Source organism: Rhinatrema bivittatum, unplaced genomic scaffold (genome assembly GCF_901001135.1).
Source record: "Rhinatrema bivittatum unplaced genomic scaffold, aRhiBiv1.1, whole genome shotgun sequence".
Lineage (NCBI taxonomy): Eukaryota > Metazoa > Chordata > Amphibia > Gymnophiona > Rhinatrematidae > Rhinatrema > Rhinatrema bivittatum.
Genome location: NW_021821134.1, coordinates 62,792 through 88,212, shown reverse-complemented (window position 1 = coordinate 88,212; position 25,421 = coordinate 62,792). Strand labels below are relative to the sequence as shown.

The 25,421-nt window shown below is 43.2% G+C and overlaps 1 protein-coding gene across 1 annotated transcript in view; it reads right to left on the bottom strand.

Annotated features, from left to right (window-relative positions):
• Positions 1-25,421, bottom strand: part of LOC115082483 (CBP80/20-dependent translation initiation factor-like) — a 44,763-nt gene that overhangs the window by 9,520 nt on the left and 9,822 nt on the right. The window contains exon 4 of the mRNA XM_029586705.1: positions 141-214. Coding sequence (XP_029442565.1) covers positions 141-214 — 74 coding nt within the window. The remainder of the gene's footprint in view (positions 1-140; positions 215-25,421) is intronic.

Here is a 25,421-nt window from a genome sequence, read left to right as displayed (position 1 = left end):
ACAATAGTAGGATCTTGCTTCTCAAAACTGATACTTTCCCACTATATCAACCCAGGTAGCACACCTTGAAGAGTAGCAGCACTAGGATAACATAAAGCATGCTTTTGCTTTTTTTTTTGTTTGGTTTTTTTTTTACTTACCTTACGGAATCAAAGGTATTGGCTTCCCAAATATCTGTTCCCAGCATGTCAAGGGAATTATCTTGGTTGCCATTCTGAAAAAGAGAACAAAAAAATTATGAATCTTTAAAGTGTACACAGACCTAAAATTACATACTACTGAAGATTTGTAAAAATAGTCTAGAAAAATCATGCAGATGCTACACCCTGTGCTGAACTTGATTTCAGAGCATTTAAAGAGTTGGTTTTGCAGGTTAAAAATGTTAACGATGCTAAAAAAAAAAAAAAAAAAGCACTTTCTTACTACTGACACTTGGATGTTCAGTAGGACTTACAGCTTATTCTAAAATAGTTTTATAAAGGGACCAGTAAAAAAGAAAAAAAATCTGTTGGCAAAGAGTGTGTGAAATGGCCCCGAGGGGAAGGAAAAAGTGCCAAGAAGACTTAAAAAGTGAAGCCCAGCAGGTATGGACTGTGAAGCCCATTCAGTATGTCCACCTTACTGCCTCATGCAATGACAGAGACTCCAGGTGAACATTAACCTATGCCAGGATAATAATTAAACATCTCGTAAATCACAGTAAAAGAATCAAACCACAAGATTATAAAAAGGCATAATAAAACAATTTAAAATAAAGTAAAACCATCATGGAACACAGTACTAAACCTTAAAATTTCTTATAAAAAAAAACCAAAACAGAAAAAATTGGTCAAATTCATAAAAATCTACTTAGCCAGGTTGTAATAAACCTTCTAAAATTCAAGTGACTGTCAGTCTCTGGTAAAAAAAAAATTTTCTGTAAGCATGAACACACACATGGTATGGCCCTACCCTTTGTTGCTGTTAGTATCATTAAAGACAACGAGGGCACTTCTAAAAACCACGTCGTTCGCAGAGCATAAGCAGCAAGAAGAGGCACAGGGTTAATTTATCCTTCAAATAAGATGAGTCTGCTCCCTTGAGAACCTTACACACTAATCACAATATCCTAAACAGGGTGCGCTGAACCGGCAGCCGGTGTATCTCTTCTAGTATTGACGGAATCCTTTCAAAATATCTTGTGCCGGTTATTAGACAGGCAGCAGCATTCTGTACTAACTGTAACCTGCTTTGTGATGTTTGTTTGTTTTTTTGTGGTGAGCCACTATATAGAGAGTTGCAATAGTCCAGCCTGCAAGTGGTTAAAGCATGCACGCCTGTAACAGAGGTCAACTATTAAAAAAAAAAAAAAAAAGAGCCATAAATGTTACAACTGCCCTAACTAATAAAAAGCTCCGTTTCCATGACAGTGATATCTGTATCTGAGATAAAACCAAATCTAAGCTGCATACTTGTAGTTGATTGAGCAGCAGGAGTCATTGCTACTTACTATTATTTATCACTAAAGAGAGCGCTACTTAATGTATGCAGCACTATACAAAAACATATCAGAGAAAAGTCCCTTCTCAGAAGAGCTTACAATCTAATCAAAGTATGTAAGGAGAGAGCGGAGTCACAGATGACATCAAGGTTAATTGTTATGTTAATCTGTCTTATTATTTTTTTATGATATTGAATTTATTTGTATTTTATTGTGCACATTATGTTGTATTACCTTATTATGTATGTTAAGTTTAACTCACCGAGTACCTTGGATTGTGCAGGATATAAATCTACTAAATAAATAACTAAAATAAGAGAGAAAAAAAACACAGGGCAATGTGCCATCAATGGCACAGCATGAGCAGACAAATTGATTGAGGTTGCACATTAAAATAGTAAACAACAAATTCTATTGTTTGTGGCACAATTTTGATAACACCAGAGGAGGGGGGTCGGTGTGTTTATGATTATACAAAAGGCTAGGACAACCTGGACGGTTCCCACTTCAAATATTATATGAAACCACCACCTTTGTTTCCTATTCTCCAGGTTTGCACTGCATGCAGCGTGGCTCTTTTAGGTTTCCATTCCAGTTTGTGTCTCCATATTTGTAATTTATGGCCTTTCTGTATTTGGTGAAGGTCAGTTCTGTGTGTGTGTGAGACCGAGGTGAGGTATTTAACTAGCATTCGGGCCGATACAGTGCGATTCGGTGGAGCGAAATGTTAGCCCGGGTTTGGAGGCGCGTTTTTCAACGCGCTAGCTTTACCCCCCGAAACTAATAGCGCCCTCAACATGCAAATGCATGTTGATGGCCCTATTAGTTATTCCCGCGCGATACAGAAAGTAAAATGTGCAGCCAAGCCGCACATTTTACTTTCAGAAATTAACGCCTACCCAAAGGCAGGTGTTAAGTTCAGCCGGCACTGGGAAAGTGAACAGAAAAGCTTTTCTGTACACCCTCCGACTTAATATCATAGCGATATTAAGTCGGAGGCCCCAAAAGTAAAAAAAAATTTAAAATTTAAAAAAAAAATTTTTTTTAATCTGCCCACGACCCGCGGGTCGGAAGGCGGACGCTCAATTTAGCCAGCGTCCATTTTCCGAACCCATGGCTGTCAGCTGGCTTGAGAACAGACGCAGGAAAAATTGAACGTCGGCTGTCAAACCCGCTGACGGCCGCCGCTCCTGTCAAAAAGGAGGCACTTGGGACGCGCTAGTGTCCCTAGTGCCTCTTTTTACCGCCGGCCCCCATTTGTATCTTCTTCCCCCCCTGAATCGCGCACACGGGAGAGTGGCCTGGGCGCTCGCCCGCTCTCCCCCGACCTTTACTGAATCGGCCTGTCAGCTAGTAAAATAAATCTCTTTATTTGTTGTGTTTTCTCACTAGGACATGCATTGGTGGTAAACTGATGTCTATAAGTAGGGCTACTGTGCTTGGTAATAGAGGACGTTTGTGTTGCTGTTACTGAGATAACACCATATCTTTTTTTGTATGATGAGTTGTACAGGGAATGTTCTAGTTCTGCTTTATACCCATTGCCGAGGGTCGGCATCCTGTGTACATTTAGCCTTGTGACTGTCACGTGTTCAGTGTGTCACGCATGTGAGAACCATCTATCAGGTGTGTCCCGACAGAAAAAAGGTTGAGAACAACTGCTATACAGTAAACCCCTGAAACTACCAAATAGGACTCATCTGAAGCTCAGAATCCTAGAATAGAGAAAGACCTGCCATGGACTGCATTTTTCAAGTTTCCAGTTACCAACTGGGAGTTATGGGACTGGGTGGGGCCAATCCAGCAATCCCAGTAGGCTCACAGGTAAAATAATTTAGAGAGAATTGGAGTTAGAAGAGGAAACCAGGAGAGAGCAGTCACCACTTCCTGAACTTAAGAAAACAGAGGAAGCTGTAAAAACCCGGGAGGATGGAGCTCCTATAGAAACCTTAGAAGCCATGCCAGACCTCAGCATGGAAATTAATTAAAGAGGGTACGTGGCTACCCACGCGCAGGCTGTGTTCCAGGAGGAAGACCGAAACCAGACCATGGAGCCTTCACATTTCCACTGTTTCAGGTACCCACCTAGATTGTAAGATCTTTGGGACAGGGATTTACTGTACCTTAATACTAACAATGCCGTCAATCGACCTGAGCATCGTTTGGCTAAAAACCTAATCCCCTTCCAAATAAATTCCAAAAATTGTAGGAACAGCCCCATGAAGGGAATACCAGCCATCTTGCAACAGCATCTACTGCCTGGATAAAAGCGCCCTTATTACCGGTTCCACAGGGAACTGCCGTCCACGCTTCGATAGGAGATGAAAGGGAGATTTCCCCAGATAGCAATGCGTAAAAGGCTCATAAAGGCAAATTCAGCTGGAAGCCCAGAAGAAGCAGGAGACAACTGCAAAGCCAAAAAAGTACCAAACCAAAAACATCCAAAATACAAATCAAAACAAGAGAGACACTTATTTTCAAGATAAAATAATCTCTTATTAAGCTTTTTCTATCTGACTCCAGCAGGCAGATGCTATGAGATTGTCTCCTGGTAGCCATGAGGATGCTGTCGCTACAGAAGCCTTGCTCATTCCCTTATCACCGTTCTCTTTTGAGATCATATTGATTTTTGTATTTCTCACTAAACACAACAGCAGTATCTTGGATCCAAGTCAGTTTGTAGCAGTAAATCATTTTAGCTGAGATACTGATTGTTACTGGGCTCAGGCTCTTATAATTTACGCAGGGCTGCCAGTCAGAAAAGGCTCATACACACACATTAACCTTTACAATTAACAATACACTTCCATACATTCATGACACTGCAAGTAATAATGTGCAATAAATCAGTGTTGGACTACTGCTATTCTACTACACTAATTAAACACTACAGCATGACAAGAGAAAGACAGATGTGCAATGAAAAGCACATTACATCCACCAAACCATTGCACCAATCCACAGAGCATATCAAACCAAGGTCAAGGTGCACTGGACTGCAGAGCCCTATGACTTCTATTTATTTTACCAATGGATGTTCTAATATCACTCCTATTGCAAACCATATTCGCTCTTCTCGTCTCTCCATCACCAACACAGAATAGTTAAGTATCAAAATCCAGCACTTACCATTCATGGCCCATAAATTCTCAGGAATTTCATTTAAGATTAGAGAAAACGTATATTTGGTATTCAAATATTCACAGTAACCTAATAAAAGCAAGATATTTGTGAGTGTCTGTTTCACATCCCATCCCCACCCTGCCCCCCCAGTGGATATAAACTATAGAGCAGTAGAGTTATTTCCTTAAGTTTATGAATCACATTTCCTCCAAAATTACCCAAAGCAATATAAACATAGAATAATACAATCAAGCACATAAGCATACATACATTAAAAACAAAACTTACAATTACAAATGAAATACTATCAAATATTCACAATTCTTGCTGACCCAAAAACAACTTCCCTCCAATATATAAGTACAATCCATTCAATTAATGCACTCCTTGCCACTCTTCAACTAAAAGCACTACACAACCTCCATGCTTTTACTTTTTTTCTGGAATAGTAATGTCAGAATCCAGCTGCCTTCCCAGACTCCTCGGCAGTGGATGTTCACCGTACGGCAGGGAGCCCCCATTGGACAGTGACGCATGTGATACTAGGACCCGGAGAAGAAACGCTTAGGGCGTGCGTGCTCATCAGTGCACACGATTTGGCACACGTTGGCAGGAGAGTCGGGTACTCACCCCGATGATGATGTCACCTGCTCAAGACTTCATAGCCTGCCTGGACTTAGATTTGTTGCCTCAGCAAGGAGGTCTACTGGTTCCTGCACCTTCTGGTTTCAGTCTTCTGTCTTGCTCAAGCCCTTCAGCATGGTTTCTGCCTTCAGATTCTGCCTGGTTCCATCTTGTCAGCCTTCAGCTTTGCGTCAATCTTCGCCTGTGGCTCTTCTGCAGTCTTCAGCCTTGTTTCAAGCCGTTAGCCTTGCCTCATGACATCAGCCTTATCTCAAGCATTCAGTCTTGTTTTTGCCTGGCTTCAACCACAGCCATGTCTTTGAATAGACTTTTGTACTTAGTCATGGTGTGGCCCGTGCCAACACTCGCTCATCCGCTGCTGGCATGGGTCTCAGGACTATCTACAAGGCTGCATTACAGCAAGAGGGGTTCACACATAAGCAGTTCCTTACAAGTAAATCATCTTTGATAAGCCTTATCTCCAGAGGAAGACTATTCCAAACCTTTGGCACCACCAACAAAAATAAGAATCGCTTTGATTGTTTCCATCCCTCCTCATACACATCTGAAACACAACGAGGTCCATATTCTGTAGGGCAGTTAGTGGACAAGTTATCCGGCTAAGGTTAGCAGACTAACTTGTCTCCTATATTCAGCAGGATAAACAAATAAACAAATCTGGGTAGTAGCAATAATGGATTTGGTATTCACAAATGGAGATGGTATCTCTACTGTCCGGGTAAGTGCCCACCTGTGCACCAGTGATCATCAGACAATGTGATTTGATATAACAGCCAAATTGAAGAAAATTCACTTGAAGATCAGAGTCCTGGATTTCAAAAATATGAACTTTGGTAAAATGGGGCTATTCCTTGAAAAGGCTGGGAGAAGATGGGCAAAGTAGAACAGTGCACCAAACTTAAAGGAGCTGTAACAGGAACAAATCTTTATGAGGGAAAAGAGAGGTAGGTGCCCATCTGAGCGCCAGTGATCATTAGACAGTATGGTTTGATATAGCAGCTAAGACGAAAAGAATTCACACAAAGATCAAAATCATGGATTTCAGAAGTGGAAACTATGTTAAAATGGGGAAATGCCTTGAGGAGGAGCTAGAAGGCTGTGAGGAGATAAGAGAAGTGGAACAGTGGGATAAATTAAAGAGAGAGAGATAACAAAGGCAAAACATCTTTATGTAAGAAAAGTGAAGAAAAGAAGCAGAAAAGAAAACAGATCAAGTTCTCTATTGAAAAAAAAGACAAAAAGATCAGCTTTCAAAAAGTACAAAGGAACTCAAAGAGAGGTTCACAAGGAAGAATATCTGGTGAAGCTGAAAGAGACAAAAAAAACCCCCCACCCAGGTAGCAAAAGCTCGAGTGGAAGAAATGATCGCCAAAGATGTAAAGTAAGATGTATCAAAGAAAGGAGGAAGGCCAGAGGTGTATTGAAAAACTGAAAAGAGACAAGAGTCATAGTGTGGAGAAAAATGAGGAAAAAGCAGAAATATTAAACACTTTATTCCGATGTTCACTAAAGAAGACCTTGAGGAAGGACCAATGCTGGTTGGTACCAGCATGGATGCAGGTGGGGTAGGTGCTATTCCATTTACAGAAGAGAGGGTTGGGAGGGCCTAGCAAAACTAGAAGTGGCAAGGCCATGGGGATGGATGAAATACATCAGGATACTGAAGGAGTTCAGAGAGTTGCTGGTGGGTCTGATGAAAGACTTGTTCAATAGATCCTTGGAAACGAGAGTGGTGCTGCAGGTTTGGAGAAGGGCCATGGCAGTCCTGCTTCACAGAAGTGGTAGCAGGGAAGAGCCTGGAAACTACAGCCCATTCGGTGGTGGGAAAACTAATGGAGATATTTCTAAAAAAATAAAAAATAAAAGATAGGGGCTGCATGATCTGAGACAACATGGTTTTACCAGAGGAAGATCTTGTCAGACAAATCTGATAGATTTTTGATTGGGTGACTAGAGCAGTGGTTCCCAACCTTTTTCCCATCGTGACACACCTGACAGACCACGTTCACATGTGTGACACACTGCTCATTACAATTCACGACAGAAATAAAAAATAAAGGTCCAGTATTATTTTTATTGTTAAGAATGACACAAGGAAAAGATACATATTCTGTCTGAACAGAAACTGCATAAACAGTAAACATCCCACACCAAATCAGCACCAATTTCTAGCACTTAACAGTAACCATCTTACCTAAGAAAAGGCAACACTGAAAATATTATACCAGGCCTTAAGACACCAATACATCTCCTATTAGGAAAATGGACCAGCTCAGGATGCTGTAGAGCCCTACACATACTACTCGCCAGCAGAGAACCTCACCTGAATCACATGGCTGACCATCACCTAACAAAGAATAAAGAGACTAAAACGCATAACTAGAAGCATGCAGAAAAAACTGAACTGGAAACCGCAACAAGCCAGAGTCTCTATATGCAGTGCAATAAACGAAAAAAAGAAACATCACCCATCCTTATAAAACAAATCAAGAAATATAAAATCAGAAGCAGTAAAACCATACTAACAAAAAGAACAGATTATTTCAAAACAGCAGAAGAATGGAAAATCCAATAATTAAAAACTTATATAAAAAATTTCTAGATACCAATAAAATATTTCAAAATAGCAGACACGAAGACCCAGTAATAAAAAATAATAAGGATACAAACAATTTTTTGCTCTGCGTACCTGGGAACGTTTGATATCCAGGTGCCCTGAGATTGTTTTGAATTAGCAGGAGGAGGGATGGTTTGCTTGCAACTTTCTCCTCTCTCTCTCTCTCACTGGTTCTCAATCGCTCACATATACCCGTGCTTTTTTTCTCTCACTTATATAGGCTCTTAATTACACATTTACACATATGCTGTCTATCCTTTCAGGCTTACACATACAGGCTTTCAATCGCACACATACATGCTGTCTTTTTCTCTCACACACAGACTCTCATTCACATGCTTACAAACATGCTCTCTCTTTCTCTCATTTACACACAGGCTCTCAATCACGTAAGAACATAAGAAATTGCCATGCTGGGTCAGACCAAGGGTCCATCAAGCCCAGCATCCTATTTCCAACAGAGGCCAAAACCAGGCCACAAGAACCTGGCAATTACCCAAACACTAAGAAGAACCCATGCTTCTGATGCAATTAATAGCAGTGGCTATTCCCTAAGTAAAATTGATTAATAGCCATTAATGGACTTCTCCTCCAAGAACTTATCCAAACCTTTTTTGAACCCAGCTACAGTACCTGCACTAACCTCATCCTCTGGCAACAAATTCCAGAGCTTTATTGTGCGCTGAGTGAAAAAGAATTTTCTCCGATTAGTCTTAAATATGCTACTTGCTAACTTCATGGACTGCCCCCTAGTCCTTCTATTATTCGAAAGTGTAAATAACCGAGTCACATCAACTCGTTCAAGACCTCTCATGATCTTAAAGACCTCTATCATATCCCCCCTCAGCCGTCTCGTCTCCAAGCTGAACAGCCCTAACCTCTTCAGCCTTTCCTCATAGGGGAGCTGTTCTATCCCCTTTATCATTTTGGTTGCCCTTCTCTGTACCTTCTCCATCGCAACTATATCTTTTTTGAGATGCGGCGACCAGAATTGTACACAGTATTCAAGGTGTGGTCTCACCATGGAGCGATACAGAGGCATTATGACATTTTCCGTTCTATTAACCATTCCCTTCCTAATAATTCCCAACATTCTATTTGCTTTTTTGACTGCTGCAGCACACTGAGCCGACGATTTTAAAGTATTATCTACTATGATGCCTAGATCTTTTTCATGGGTGGTAGCTCCTAATATGGAACCTAACATACTCTCTTTCACATGAGAAAGAGCATGTGTGTCTGTGTGTGATTGAGAGCTGGTTTAGGTGAGGGAGCATGTGAGTATGTGATTGAGAGCCTGTGTTTAAATGAGAGAGAGAGACCATGTGTGTCTGTGTGTGATTGAGAGCTGGTTTAGGTGAGGGAGCATGTGAGTATGTGATTGAGAGCCTGTGTGTAAATGAGAGAAAGAGAGAGAGCATGTTTGTAAGCATGTGAATGAGACTCTGTGTATGAGAGAAAAAGACAGCATGTATGTGTGTGATTGAAAGCCTGTGTGTGTGTAAGCCTGAAAAGATAGACAGCATATGTGTAAATGTGTAATTAAGAGCCTATATAAGTGAGAGAAAAAAAGCACATGTGAGCGATTGAGAACCAGTGTGAGAGAGAGAGAAAGAGAGGAGAAAGTTGCAAGCAAACCATCCCTCCTCCTGCTAATTCAAAACAATCTCAGGGCACCTGGATATCAAACGTTCCCAGGTATGCAGATCAAAAAATTGTTTGTATCATTATTTTTTATTACTGGGTCTTTGTGTCTGCTATTTTGAAATATTTTATTGGTATCTAGAAATTTTTTATATAAGTTTTTAATTTTTGGATATTTCATTCATCTGCTGTTTTGAAATAATCTGTTCTTTTTGTTAGTATGGTTTTACTGCTTCTGATTTTATATTTCTTGATTTGTTTTATAAGGATGGGTGATGTTTCTTTTTTTTGTTTATTGCACTGCATACAGAGACTCTGGCTTGTTGCGGTTTCCAATTCAGTTTTTGTCACATACATGCTCTCACTCACACACACATACACAGGATCTCAAACACACATGCTTGCTCATTCACTCACTCTCCCCCCTCCCCCGAACTAGCGGCAGCAGCAGCCTCCTCCACTTCTAACCCTAAAGGCGGCAGCAACCTACTTCATTTTCAGCCCTCGCGGAGAAAGGAGTCCCATCGGCCGCAGGGGTTGACGACGTTCTTTGTTTTTCTCCAAGCCGCGTGGCTCAATCCTCAGGCCGCGCCTCTTCTTTTCTTCGGGCCGATGCCGAGCGCACTAGCATGGTCTCTTCTTCCCGCGCACGCACCCGCTGCTCACCCCTTCCTCTTCCGGGCCGCGGGAAGAAGAGACCATGCCGGTGCCGCTGACTCCAGCTGTCCTGCCGCGTTCCGCCCGGGCGGAGGACCTATTTCACTTGGGTAGGGGGAGCAGCTGGGTCAGCAGGGGAACAGGAAGTGTGGCGGCATACCTGCATGTTCTTGGCGACACACTGGTTGAGAACCACTGGACTAGAGAATTAGATCAAGAAATGAGATGTGATCTAAGAAAACTTGATTTGATGCCAAGAAGTACAGAGTCATACATTTGGGGTGCAAAAATCCAAAGCAGCTGTATGTACTGCGAGGGGCAAAAGTCTGATATACACGGACCAGGAGAGAGTCCTCAGGGTGATAGTGTCCAATGATCTGAAGGTGGCGAAGCAACGTGATACGGTGTTGACTAAGGCCAGAGGGATGTTACATAGAGGCAAAACCAGTAGGGAAAAGGAGGCAATAATGCCTCTGTACAGGTCATTGGGGAGGCCTCACCTGGAATACTGTGTTCATTTCTGGAGACCGTATCTCAAAAAGGACAGAGACAGGATGGAGGTGGTCCAGGAGAAAAGCGATGAAAATGGTGAGGGATCTACACTGAAAGCCATATGAGATGATACTGAAAGCTCTAAACATGTATACCCTGGCAAAGAGAAGAGATGGGGAGATATGATACAGACTTTAAATGCCTGAAAGGTATTGATGTTGCACTTGACTCAAAATCTTTTCTGATGGAAAAGAAGCTGTAGAACTAAGGGGTCATGATATGAAACTCCAAGGGGAAGACTCCGAAAATATTTCTTCACAGAAAGGGTGGTAAATATATGGAATGTCCTCCCAGAAAAGGTGGTGAAGACAAGAACAATCTACACATCAAGGGAGATGCAAAAAATGAATACAGTCCATACATGAACAAATTTGTAATGAAATATATTTCAAATTTTAATATTTTAGTTCACTTAATACGGCAACTCCATTGCTCATCTGTCATAAACACAGATAGTTTTCAACCGGGTCCCCGGTTCATGTATGGACTGTATTCATTTTTTTGCATCTCCCTTGATGTGTGGATGATTTTTATGGAGTGCAATTTTCCTTCTCCGTTTTCTGTGTTTTGAAGACAAGAACAATGACAGAATTCAAAAGGGTCTGGAGTAAGCACAGAGGATCCCTCATGGCTCTAGCCAATGGAAATGAAGAAAACTGTGGTAACTTTTGCTGTAACATTTCTGCATGAAGGTAACCTGCTCGGAGTGGCAGTTACAACCCTAAACAACTTGCTGGACAGACTGGATGAACCAGTTAGGTCTTTATCGGCTGTCATTTACTATGCTACTATGTTACTGTGGAAACCAAGACAGGGCACCCCAAAGGCTTTCTCCAGGCTTTAGAAGGATTGACAATGGAAAAGTAATATGAAAAATGAAAATAAACTGAGAAGAAAGGAATAGAGAAAATAACTTTAAAGGAGGAAGGGGGTAAAGAAAGTTATTTTAACATCTTTCTGGCTACGGCTGCCAGAAGTACTGGATTGTGAGGGCTCACTCACACGTGTGGAAAGGGGCCCAAAAGGTCCTGCTACCAGCCCTGCATGACCACTTTGTGAACACTACCATTTAAATGATAAAATTCACGTACCAATACAGAATTCTAGTTTGGCCTTACTTGGAATATTTGCCATTGAAACTCTGAAAAAGAGAGGACGTTTACTGTATCATTAAGAACTAACTAATCTGCAGGTCTATCCAGTACCGAGCGGTAGGAAGAGCTGCGTTAGTGCCCGGCGCACCCGCGGTTGCCGCACGCACAGTGCAGCTCACCTACCGCTCGATCCTGAACTATAATTTCATGCAAATGTAAACCGCGTCTAAGAAGGGTCTGTGAAGCGTTAGGCCCACGCAACCCATTTTACTGGATAGAGCGCCTATACAGTATCCTGGGTGCGCGGGCCTAACGCTTCACGCCACGCTGGTATCTGTCATTTCAAATGTCATTTGAAATGACAGATACCAGGAAGTCGGGACTGGCCAGTCCCCCCTCCCCTCCTCCCGAAGCAGGGCGCGAAAAGCAGCCTTGCTCCGGGAGGAGGGAAGAAGGGGCTGGCAGAATGAAGCGGCGAAGCGACTTACTTTTTGCACCCCCCTCCGGACATCGGACGACCTCTCCTGCCTCCAGCTGCTCGCGAAGATGGACGCCTGCAAAAAGTAAGTCGCTTCCCCGCTTCACACTGTCAGTGTCTCTTCTTCCCTCCTCCCGAAGCAGGGCGCGAAAAGCAGCCTTACTCCGGGAGGAGGGAAGAAGAGACACTGACAGTGTGAAGCGGCGAAGCGACTTACTTTTTGCTTTTACGTGTTTTTCGCTTTTTTTTTTTTTTTTTTGCTTCGGGAGGAGGGGAGAGGACTGGGGCTGCCCCGGAGACCGGCACCCATGATCGCGGCCGGGGCAGGTGAGCGGGGGCTGGGGGAAAGCTTGCCGCCTACCCTTACCCCTGCCTCTACCGCAAGGGTAAGGGTAGGCGGTAAGTTAGCAGGTTAAACGCGCGACAAAACTGCAGGGAAAGATAGCGATAGTCGGGGCGCGGGTTACGGGATGCTAGGGAATAGCTAATTCGCTCGTTTGCATGCAATATACATGCCGCGTGAGGAAGGGGTTGCCCGGGGATTTTAGGACACGGTAGGAGTAGGTTAAAGGGGATTCGGGATCGCAGGAAGGGCTAACGCGGCCGGAAAGTGAGTAGAATGCGGGTTAGGAGCGGGGTAAACGCGGCCGCACTTTACTGGATAGACCTGCTGGAAAGGAAACAGCAGAAGCAACACGATCACATGGCAGGGCCGTGCTTCTTACGTGATGGTGTTTGCAGTTGCGTACAGATCAAAAACGTTCAGTGCCAAGAGAGAAATCTAAGAGGAGAGGGGAAGGGGTGGAGGGGAGGAGCACTATAACAGGGGTTCCCCAAGCCTGTGCTCGAGACCCCACTGCCACTCAAGTTTTGGGATACCCGTAATGAATACACACGAGAAATATGTACTTAGACTAGAGAGCCAGTATAAACAAAATTATATCTCCTGCATATTCACTGTGGGTATCCTGAAATCCCAGCCGGCTCTGGGATCATGAAGTCAGGTTTAGGCAATCACTGCACAAGAACAAAGAGCAGATTTAAGATCTGAGCAGGTGGCATTCCCTCTGAATATCCTCTTTGCATTTCAAGGATAAAATGATTTTTTTGTTTCTACCCTCATGTCAGAACTTGCCCTGCTTAGTTTCCTGACCATAAAAACACACTGAAACGTTTAGCTATTTAGGATATATTTTTCCATGCAGTAACAGTTTAAAAAATACAACACACTAGTAGTGCTCAAGTTGCAGCAGGTACAGGAATAAAGCTGCAGAAAGAATACAGTTTTAGTGAATATGCAATGAGATGGATTAGCATGCCCTGCCTCCATTGTATGCTAACCTTATCTTATGCATATTCACTGTGAGTATCCAGAAAACAGAACTGCTTGTGGCTCATGAGGAGCGTAGGTGGCCACCCTAGATGTAAGCCACAGGCCTTGCTGTAGCAGTTGTATACTACCCATTGTGGCTGTCACCACTAAACCCTGTATTTACGATGGCACATATTTTGTATGATAGAATCTGTAAAACAGTACATATCCTGCTTTCAAATCTATTTCCGAGAGTCTGCAACCTTTCTATAAAAATATTTTTGTATACATATAAACAATCACAATCTGACTGCAACCCCTGGATTGGTATATCCCAGATGATCAACAAGCCATATCACAAATGTAGTATTTACTCCTCATATCCCTATATCATTATAAGATCAGAGTGGTCAGGCATCCCTGAGCAGAGTGAAAGATAACTTTCAAGACCCTTAGCATTGCAAGACACTTAAGTCCCAGTTCATAGTTCTTGTATTTAGCAGTGATTACAACAGCACTGATGAGTGTCAAATTCACAAGGCCAGGGCTTCCCAAATATTTAGCCAATATGACCCCATTTTCACATTTGAAAATTCTTATGACCCCCGAAAACAACCACAACAAATTAATAAGGATGCAGTCCCCCCTCCAATGGTCGCTCCACCCTCCCTGCACTCCAGCTGATTCTGCCTCTCAACCTCCACCCTCACCAGTCGATCCATTCTCTTAATCTCCAGCCCTTCCTGAGGGCTTTAACCTCCTCTCCTCCAGCAGAACCCCTTTTTCAACCTCAGCCCCTCTTCTTCCCAGCTTCTTTCACCTCCCCAGCCTATCCCCTCTCACCCTCTCCAGCCATTTTTATATCCCCCTAGCTGCTTCCCTCTCGCCCCCAAGTCCTTTTTAACCACCTACTGACCCCTCTTGTCATCCCCTCACTCTTTCCCTATCTTCCATTCCCTCCTCATCCCATCCTCTCTCTCATCTCCCATCCTCTCTCTCAAATCTCCCAGACTCATTTCCAGTCCTTCTCTCATCCCCAACTCCTCTTCCCCGATTAATCTTCTGATTCCCTCTTCTCTCAACCTCCATCGCTAATCCCTCTCCAGCTGACTGAACCCTCAAAACCTTCCTGCATCTGATCCATCCCTTCAAGCAGCTCCTTCTCCAAACAGCCTCCCTGCCAGGATCAACAGCAACATTTTCCTTTGGCCCCGGGCCACAGTTGGATGACAACTGATGGAAAAAGAGGGCAGGCAGCTGAAAGGGGTAACATTTTTCTTTTGGGTAAGTTCAGTGGTTGTGCTATGTGGAAAGAGAGGAGCAGAGGCAGTCTCTACTGGCCTATGCACACTCAGACCTCCCTTATGGCTGCTCCCAAGCCCAATGGTGATCTGCAGGTAGCAGCAACATTAGTAATGAAAATCAGCACAAGGCCTGAGCCAGTGCAAGTTTACAGGCTCTGATCCCTCCTCGAGCAGGCCTTTCCCATTACCATGGAAACTCATGGGAGGGTGGGATCACTACAGGGCCTGTTAGTTTGTGCTGGCTCACAGGCCTCATGCTAACTTCCACTATTAATGTTGCTGGCACCTGAAGAACACTGCTGTTTGAAGAACCTGTGACCCCCAGCTGAAGGTTTTGTGACCCCATTTGGGGTCCCGACCCATAGTTTGGGAAGCCCTGCACTAGGCGTTAAAAATCACTCTAGAAGCTGACTTGGTTTCCAGCATTACTTTTACTGAGATGTTATGAAATGGTGAAAATAGTCTTTACAGCTGTATAGTTCACTTACTGATGCTACAAGTGGTTCGAAATAAGATTTTCACTAAAATTTAAGATGGTAAAGCTAATTTTCCCTTCTTCTCTTACCCATAGTTTAGGGGAAGTTGGCAAACAGAATATTTAGTGCAAATTAGATTGATGTATCTCTCCATGTAGTCATGTACTCTTCATAGTATCAGATTGATACTGGCTGTACTCCTCTTCTCCCACGATCTTCAGTAGATAATTAGGGGCCCTGTTATGGTCATCCCAACTCCTTTCTCCCCTTGTTCTTCCTTCTCCTCTGGATGACTGAAAGTCATCCCTTTCCACAGATCCCAATGATCTCAGATTCTTTTCTCTTCGGTAAAGGGAACCTCTCCCATGGTTGATAAAGCAGAGAAAAGAAGTAAAAAAAGTCCCTAGTTAAAGAGTACTAGGAATTTAAATAAATCAGTACAAAACTATAAACAGGGATAGGGAGGATGGAAAGAAACAATCCCTTTCCAAACTAAAAGTCTCATGGAGGTATCAACAGAAAATTCAGGGGACAGCCATGGTATGCTGCTGCTGTAAAGGGAAACAGAAAATCCACAACACAGAATGGTGGTCAGAGTATTTATAATCAGAGGAGTTCACCATCGGGCGGATTTTAAAAGCCCTGCTCGCGTAAATCCGCCCGGATTTACGCGAGCAGGGCCTTGCGCGCCTATTTTCCATAGGCCACCGGTGCGCGCAGAGCCCCGGGACGCGCGTAGGTCCCGGGGTTTTTCGAAGGGGGCGTGTCGGGGGCGGGACCGATGATGTGGCATTTCGGGGGTGGGGTGCAGTGTTTCGGGGGCGGGACCGGGGGCGTGGTTTCGGCCCGGGGCGTTTCAGGGGCGTGGCCACGCCTTCCGGAACCGCCCCCGGGTCGAGTCTCGGCACGCCAGCAGCCCGCTGGCGCGCGTGGATTTACGCCTCCTCTGGGAGGCGTAAAATCAGTGGATAAAGGTAGGGGGGGGGGTTTAGATAGGGCCGGGGGGGCGGGTTAGGTAGGGGAAGGGAGGGGAAGGTGAGGGGAGGGCAAAGAAAGTTCCCTCCGAGGCCGCTCCGATTTTGGAGCGGCCTCGGAGGGAACGGTGACAGGCTGTGCGGCTCGGCGCGCGCCAGCTGCCCAAAATCGGCAGCCTTGCGCGCGCCGATCCAGGATTTAGAGATACACGCAGCTACGCGCCATATCTTATAAAATCCAGCGTACTTTTGTTCGCGCCTGGTGCGCAAACAAAAGTACGCGAACGCGCTTTTTTTAAAAATCTACCCCCATGTGCGGTCTCCCATGGGGGAGCTACCTATCCACATGTTACTATGCTTCCTCTCTATACAAATGGGCTAATCTGTATGGTTCCTGGTAGAGATCTAACACGGTCTCCACATGACCAGTTTACAAAAAATGGCAAATTCTTGGAAAAAAATGCAAAGTTAATGACATGATCTTCAGAAATTTTAAGAAAAACCACTAATACAAATAAATAAAAGGCCAGCTTGATGGCTTCACCTTAAGAATGGCTGGGGCAGAGCTAGTCAGGTTTCTTTTTGGGGTTTTTTAAACAGCTATGTTCCAGAGTTAGAGCGAGATCAGAGCTGGAATCAGAACAGAGCAGGGCTCCAGAGCTTGGAGCACTGGTTGAAGTCTGGAGATGCTTCACGCCTCTTTTTAAGAAGTCACCAAGTGCTTGGCATGCCTATGTTAAGGTGTACCAGGCTGAACTTGGATCTGAACCAAATAAAATTCTGTGCTACAAAATGGAATTCAAGATTGCCCAGGATTGGAAAGTGGTCCTGCAAGCAGAACAACTGAAAATTTCAACTGCAAAATTTAAGGATCCAGCATAAACACTACTGCTGAAGATAAGATGCTTCTAGAGGAAGTGTGTGACATACTCAAACCATTCCAAGAAGCTATCACAACTCTGTCTGGTGCAAAGTATCCAACTGCATCTCTCATTGTCCTTAGTGTAGTAGGAATTCACAAAGGGGTAGATTTTCAAAGGGATACGCGCGTAACCCCCGAAAACCTATCCCAACCCCCCCCCCCCCCCGCGCGCGCCGAGCCTATTTTGCATAGGCTTGGCGGTGGGCGCAAGCCCCGGGACGCGAGTAAGTCCCGGGGCTTGCATGGAGGGGCGTGCCGGGGGCGTGTCGGGAGCAACGTGGCATTTCGGGGGTGTGTCCAGGGGGCGTGGTTCCGGTCTGGGGGCGTGACAGCGGCCCCTGGACCAGCCCCTGGACCGAAACATGGAGCAGGGCAGCCGGCCCGGTGCGCGCAAAGTTACGCCTGCTTCGAGCAGGCGTAACTTTCGTGATAGAGGTAGGGGGGGAGGTTTAGATAGGGCCGGGGGGTGGGTTAGGTAGGGGAAGGGAGGAGAAGGTGGGGGGAAGGCGAAGGAAAATTCCCTCCGAGGCCGCTCCGATTTCGGAGCAGCCTCAGAGGGAACGGAGGCAGGCTGAGCAGCTCGGTGTGCGCAGGCTGCCGATTTTGGGCAGCCTTGCGCGTGCCGACCCCGGATTTTAATGGCTACGCGCGTATCTATTGAAATCCCGCGTACTTTGTTCGCGCCTGGTGCGTGAACAAAAGTACGCGTGTGCGCAGATTTATGAAATCTGCCCCAAAGCTCTTGGAAAACATGACACTAAATCTGAATCTGGCCTTGATTCAAATCTCAACAAGGTTGTCAAGCTTTGAGAATGATCTGGATTGTCGGATATCTGCCTTTCTAAATCCATGTTTTAAGCATCAACTTTGTGACAGAGAGTAAAGGAAGCTTGAATAAAAGGTCTGTGTGTTGCTCTTTTTGCACCTAATAAAAACAACAACCCAATATTAGTTCCAGCCAAGGGAGCTCCTACATCTGCAGGTATCCGTGACCTCGCTGACAGCAGTCCTGAAGGTGACAGCATGGGAGGTTTCTCTTCGCCTTTGCGCGATGAGCTGAATACTGGGTCAGAAAAGGAAGGCTCTCGAATCCTGCTCTTTAGCTTTTAGGCAAAAATTCACCGCCTTTATTGGCTCAACTGTCTCATTGTTTCTTTTGTGTTACCAGCGACATCCGTAGAAGATGAAAGACTCTTCTCTGATGCAGGAGACCGAATCACTGACCGCAGAACAGGACTGAGCTCTGCAAACATTGGGAAAATCATTTTGATAAATCATAACTTGTATTTTTCCTGGGAATGTATCAGTTTCTATTATAACAAGAACAAAGGCCCCGATACACCACCATGAATATTTCTAGAACTCTCCAAATAACTGGCGTTATGTTTCAAGTTACCTATGCTCTGTCTTCTTCTTCCCCACCCCCGTTTTATTGTAACTTTTTTACTTCTTTACTATGTTAACGTATTTAAGGTTATCGTTCCCCAGTTTTCTGTAAACCGACATGATATGACTCGGTCATGAATGCCGGTATTAAAAAAAAAGCTTCAAATAAATAAAATAAAAATAAATAAATAAAAATTAAATTTGTCCATAAAAATGATGAGTCATTTATTTCCACTGATTTCTCCCGTTTTTCTTGTAATAAAGACAGAGAAATTCCCAGGAAAAATAAAATAAAAACTGAAAACGAAGGTCCCTAACCATAACCTCTCCTTGAGTATGCAATAAATCGGGGGGAAACTGGAAAAAGGCAGTTTAACGAGTGACAAAAAATGTGCCCAACCTAGCGCACAGGTTGATGTGTGCTTTGTTTATGCTAGACTAGCGCCCGAAGCAATAAGAGGATTAGCATGTCCAAAACAAATTCAAAGCTGATAGCGCCCATCACATATAAATTCCATGTAGATGAAGCTATTACCCCCCCCCCCCCCCCCCATGCTGAAAATCACTGGGCACCTTTTTAATATGGAAAATTTAACTCCAGCCCTGGAGGTGGCGTAAAGTCAATCTGTGAGGCAAAGTCCTCTGTGGTTCCTCCTACTTAGTATCATCGTGACATTTAAATTTACTGCTTTCGGGTGTGAAAAATAAATGTATATTGGCTTGATTTAAAAAAAAAAAAAAAATTTCTTCTGGATGCACAATTTAGACACCCATAGCAAAGGGTGCTTAGCCACAGGTGTCTTCAGCAACCTCGGCAAAATCAGGCAGAAGAAGCGGGATAAAATCTGACGCTCATATGGAGTGTCCGTTGCAACTGTAGTTGCCTAATGCATTTACATAGAAACATAGAAATGACGGCAGAAGAAGACCGAATGGCCCATCCAGTCTGCCCAGCAAGCCTCACACATTTTTTCTCTCATTCTTATCTGTTACTCTTAGCTCCTTGTTCTATTCCCCTTCCACCCCCACCATTAATGTAGAGAGCAGTGATGGAGCTGCATGCAAATGAAATATCTAGCTTGATTAGTTAGGGGTAGTAGGGGCAGTAACCGCCGCGATAAGCAAGCTACACCCATGCTTATTTGTTTTACCTAGACTATGTTGTACAGCTCTTGTTGGTTTTTTTTTCTTCTCCCCTGCTGTAGAAGCAGAGAGCCATGCTGGATATGCATTGAAAGTGAAGTATCAGGCACATTTGGTTGGGGTAGTAACCGCCGTAACAAGCCAGCTACTCCTCGCTTTGTGATTGTGAATCCTTTTTTTTCTTCACCCCTGTCGTTGAAGCTATGCAGGATATGCGTGAAGCATCATTTTTTTGTTTTTGTTTTTGTTTTTTTTTGTTTTTTTTTCCCCCTGCCGTTGAAGCAGAGAGCTATGCTGGAAATGCGTGATGTATCAGTCTTTCTCCCATGCCGATGCAGCAGAGAACCATGCTGGATATGCATGGAAGTGAAGTATCAGGCACATTTGGTTTGGGGTAGTAACTGCCGTAACAAGCCAGCTACTCCCCGCGTTTGAGTGCGAACCCTTTTTCTTCTCCTTTGCCGTTGTAGCAGAGAGCTCTGCTGGATGTGTGAAGTATCAGTTATTCTTCTCCCCTGTCATTGAAGCAGAGAGCTATGCTGTATATGCATTGAAAGTGAAGTATCAGGCATATTTGGTTTGGGGTAGTAACCGCCGTAACAAGCCAGCTACTCCCCTCTTTATGAGTGCAAATCCTTTTTTCCATTACCTCTTGCTGTTGAAGCTTAGAGTGATGTAGGAGTCACAGTAAGCATGTGTATGTTTATTTAATAAGGGTATTGTGTCAATAGCCATCATTCTGGCGAGTCACCCACTCGCCAGAATTCTCATCCCGTGCGTCTTTTTTTTATACAGTCCCTCATTTAAATATTGCATCAGGGGCCCAGGGGATCTGGCTGAGTGTGCGTTAAGAAAATGGGCGCTCAGTATTCAACGCACTTCTTAATGCATTGGCCCCTCTGAAACTGAAGCTGAGGGTTTCTCTTGGCTTTGGAGCTGAAGTTAGACTAATGGAGCCACTCCAGAGCTAGAGGTGGCAAATCCAGAGCACTGCTAACTTTCATTCTGCCATGTGAAATGGTGACTTCGTGGTTCTAGCAGTAAACTGAGAACCAGGGAAACCAGGGTTCAAATACTGCTTCTCCCACTGATATTCTTAATGACCTTGGGCTAGTCACTTTACCTTCCATTATCTCAGGTAACAACTACCCCTAGATTCATCAAAATGCTATAATAACGTAGGCATAACGCCCGGCGGTAGGAGAAAGGGGGCGAGTTTAGGGTAATTTTAGAATTACCATACCACGCAGTAACATCGCGCTTCTCATAGGTAGTATCATGTGGTGCGGTAAAGTTTTCACACCCCACAATACTTCTATTTCGCAGCTCATGAAGTGCTGAGAGAGAGCCAGCCTCTGGGGAAGCCTTCACAGTATTCAACTATTTATATGACTATAGGAGGGCCAGCTAATAGCTCGAGGTGAGGTGTTGGTGGTGGTTTAGGGGCCAGATTTACATGCAGAGTTAGACATATGGACTGCACAGTACACCTCAATGAAGATTTGACATCATTTGGAGTGAGGAAAGTCTCACAAAGATTAGATTTCTACATTGTTCTCTCGCCCTAGCTTGATGGACCCATTTTTCTTGTAATAAAGACAGAGAAATTCCCAGGAAAAGAAAAATAAAAACTGAAAATGAATGTCCCTAACCATAACCTCTCGAGTTTGCAATCAATCGTGGGGGGGGGGGGGAGAATATTGGAAAAAAGCAGTTTAACAAGTGAGAAAAAAAAAGGAAACAAATCTTTGTTTAGGAAGTTTGTTTTGATTGTTTTGGGATACAATTCATGTCATACAGACGTATTTTCTGAGCCATTTAATTATTTTAAAGAATGTACTTCGGGTAAAATTTCATGTTGGGCTTTGTTTCGGGGTCCATTCCGCAGTAATTTCGTTTTTTCCCGTGGTTCAGGGGTTTTGTTTTTTTTTTATTTCAGGGGCCCCGATTTTGGGTTAGTGCTCACTATCGGAAGTTAGCGTGCACTAACTCAAAAATGAATTTTTTCCAAAATTTCAGAAAAAATTCAATCATTTTTCGGTTCTCCCGAACCATTCTGAATTAGGCAATGTCATTGACATTGCCTAATTCGGGAAAAACGATTGCACATCCCTAAAAAGAATATCTCACTTTTCCAGCCTGAGGCATACGAACTGCACAGTACACCTCGGTGAAGATTTGATATCATTTGGAGTGAGGAACGTTTCACAAAGATGAGATTTCTACATTGTTCTCTCGCCCTAGCTTGATGGACTCTATAACAAGGTACCATCAAGCTAGGGCGAGATAACATAGAAATCTCATCTTTGTGAGACTTTCCTCACTCCAAATGATGTCACATCTTCACTGAGGTATACTGTGCAGTTCGTATCTCTCACTCTGCATATAAATCTGGCCCCTAAACCTTAAACCACCACCAACACCTCACCTCGAGTAATCAGCTGGCCCTCCTATAGTCATATTGAATACTGTGAAGAACCCCCCCCCCCCCCCCCCCCGAGGCTCTCTCGCTCTCTATTCCATTCTCCTCTCTCCCTCTCCTTTCCCCTCCCCTCCCAAGTCTAGAAATGGCCGAAATGCAATTTTCAAATTTATCGCGAATTGCGTTACGGCCGTTTCGGGCATATTGCACAGCTTAACGCCAGGAAAAAAGGTATAGTAATTTCCAGCATTAAAACCATGCGATAGCATGCGTTATGCTATCACACGGTGTGATATTGACCCCCATTTTAATTAATCCTGCCCAAACTGCTTCCTATTCCTACCCCTTCCAAAAATTTGCATCTGCGCAGTGCGATTGTACTATTAGCACATGAATTATGGCGTTAACGCCTGCTGCGCAAACAAAAGTATGCGATCGCGCTTTTTTAAAAAATCTACCCCATTGCTTTTTGATGGATCCAGTGAAGTTCTCATCATTAGATAACTCTTTGGCTATTTTTTCTCTATGATTATTTGTTCTTTGATCTCTTTCATTGCTTGAAAAGTGTTTAATCCCCTTGGTATGTTGAGGATTTTTATTTCCTTTGGGTGCAAAATAGCAATCCCCTAAGAAATGTCCAAATTTCTTGCAGTAGTAGCATTTTATTTTATGCCTGTCAAGTTTCTCCAGCTCTTTGTGCACTATTCAGTATGTTGATTCAGTATGCAGAGAATCCTGAGGGTGTTCTTTATATAGAAGTGTATGATGGACTTTCTGAAGTCAGCTGACATACTGCACACATTAGACCTTCTGGCCTTTCCACAGTATGCTCAAGGGGGCCCTTGAATCATTAGCCCTTCTATCTCTTCAGTTGGATCTCCTAGGGTGTACAGTTGATCAGTTAATGATTTCTTAAGCTGCAAATTTATTCACTTAACAAAATTCTTACAACCTGCATATTCTAAATGACACTTCACAGTGGCTTACAATATACATACATAATAATAAAATAATAAAAGTAAAAATAAAAAGTGCTTTCACAAAGTAAAAGAGAAGACGAAACTCAAGGAAAAGAAGTCCCACAATTACTGAAAAGCCTGCTTAAAAAGGTGATTCATAAGCACTTTCTTAAAAACTTTCAATGACGATGCTGTGAATATAGGTTCCAGCAAAGAGTTCCATAGTCTAGGGCCTGGCACAGAGAACACTATTTCTGATGATCTTGAGTCTGGGAATTTTAACTGTTGGTACCTGTAACAAATTTTGATCCATTGATCGCAACTGGTGTGTCGGCTTGTAGAGTGAATGTGGACGCAAGCCAAGTAGATGATTCGTTGTTTAACAGCTTATAAATCATGTTCAAGACTTTGTATTTCAACCTCTGTGCGATGGGCAGCTAGTGTAGTTAAGACTAATCGGAGAAAATTCTTTTTCACTCAACGCACAATAAAGCTCTGGAATTTGTTGCCAGAGGAAGTGGTTAGTGCAGTTAGTGTAGCTGGGTTCAAAAAAGGTTTGGATAAGTTCTTGGAGGAGAAGTCCATTAATGGCTATTAATCAATTTACTTAGGGAATAGCCACTGCTATTAATTGCATCAGTAGCATGGGATCTTCTTAGTGTTTAGGTAATTGCCAGGTTCTTGTGGCCTGGTTTTGGCCTCTGTTGGAAACAGGATGCTGGGCTTGATGGACCCTTGGTCTGACCCAGCATGGCAATTTCTTATGTTCTTATGAGGGAAGATGTAATATGATATTTCTGTTTGCTTCCAGTTAGAAGTCTTGTTGCAGCATTTTGAATAATTTGTAAAGGACGCACAGCAGAGAGAGGAAGTCCAAGGTAAAGAGAATTACAGTAATCCAAGGAGTTGAGTATCAATGCTTGCAATACCAAATGAAAGAACTGTCCTTCAAGAATAGGTTTTAGGTTTTTTAGATGGTGCAGCTTGTAAAAAGATATTCTACCACCCTGGCAATGTGTTCATCCATAGAAAGAGTAATAGTCTGTAACAATATACATATATGTAGTAACAAACTTTTCTTGTTCCCAAAAGACAGTATTTATCTCACACTTAAGGTTCAGTGTTTTCCCAAGGATTTATCCTGTATTTGCCTGCTCCAAATGTTGCCAGATGCCTTTTGCTATAGTCTGGTTAATAATAACTTGTTTTGAAGTGTTTAATATCTAGACAATTAGGTTCATGACATTATTTATTTATTTATTATTTTTATATACCGACATTTGATCTCAATTGAGATATCACACTGTTTACATTCAGGTACTGTAGGTATTTCCTTATCCCCAGAGGACTTACAATTTAAGTTTTTGTACCTGAGGCAATGGAGGGTAAAGTGACTTGCCCAAGGTGATAGCAGGACTCAAACGCTGGTCTCCTGGTTCATAGTCCACTGCTCTAACCACTAGGCTATTCCTCCTAAGGCAGACTAATAATTTTTCTTCCAGGCATTTATTTCCTGTGTAGCCATTATATCAAGTGTATCAGATTCTATGACTGTACAAAGTCACTTAATTTTTAGAAGAATCCTAATCTTAAATCTCCAGTTTAGATAATTGCTGGACTTCAGCATTTCAATATAATTTGTAGTTTTCATACTTTTTTATTTTTAACTTTCACTTTCAATTTGTTCACGAAAAAATCTTTCTATGCTGTGTAATACATCTGCAATTCACACAAAAAATTCTTTGTATGGGTTTATCTCTGCAATTTGCTTATCTTGCTTCTATTACTGGTTTATTTTTTGTTGTTTGGGAACATTTCATTCTGCTCCAGCTGTGAGATATCTTTACTGTTCCAGTTCTCTCTTTCATCTTCTTTTGCATTGCCTGGGCCCATAACCTATTTTTTGTTGTTGTTAGAGACTTGTGGCATAATTGAGTTCTTCTAGATAGGAGAATGCCTTTTAAAGAAAAAAAAAAAAACGCGACAAGGTGTCCTCTTTACAAATAAAGTAAAACAGCGCTGCTTTTATTAACAAGGTATAACAGCACTGCAAGCAGCCAGCAACTCGACTCACATAGAAACAGGAAGCAAGTAAGTACACATACAGGAGCAGTGCTAGCTCAAAACAGTTCAGTACTAGCTAACAATACAGTCCAGCACAGTAACGTGAAATTAACTTTTCAACAAAACCTCAAACTATTCACAACTTTGTTCAGTAGCTTTGCCATAAAAT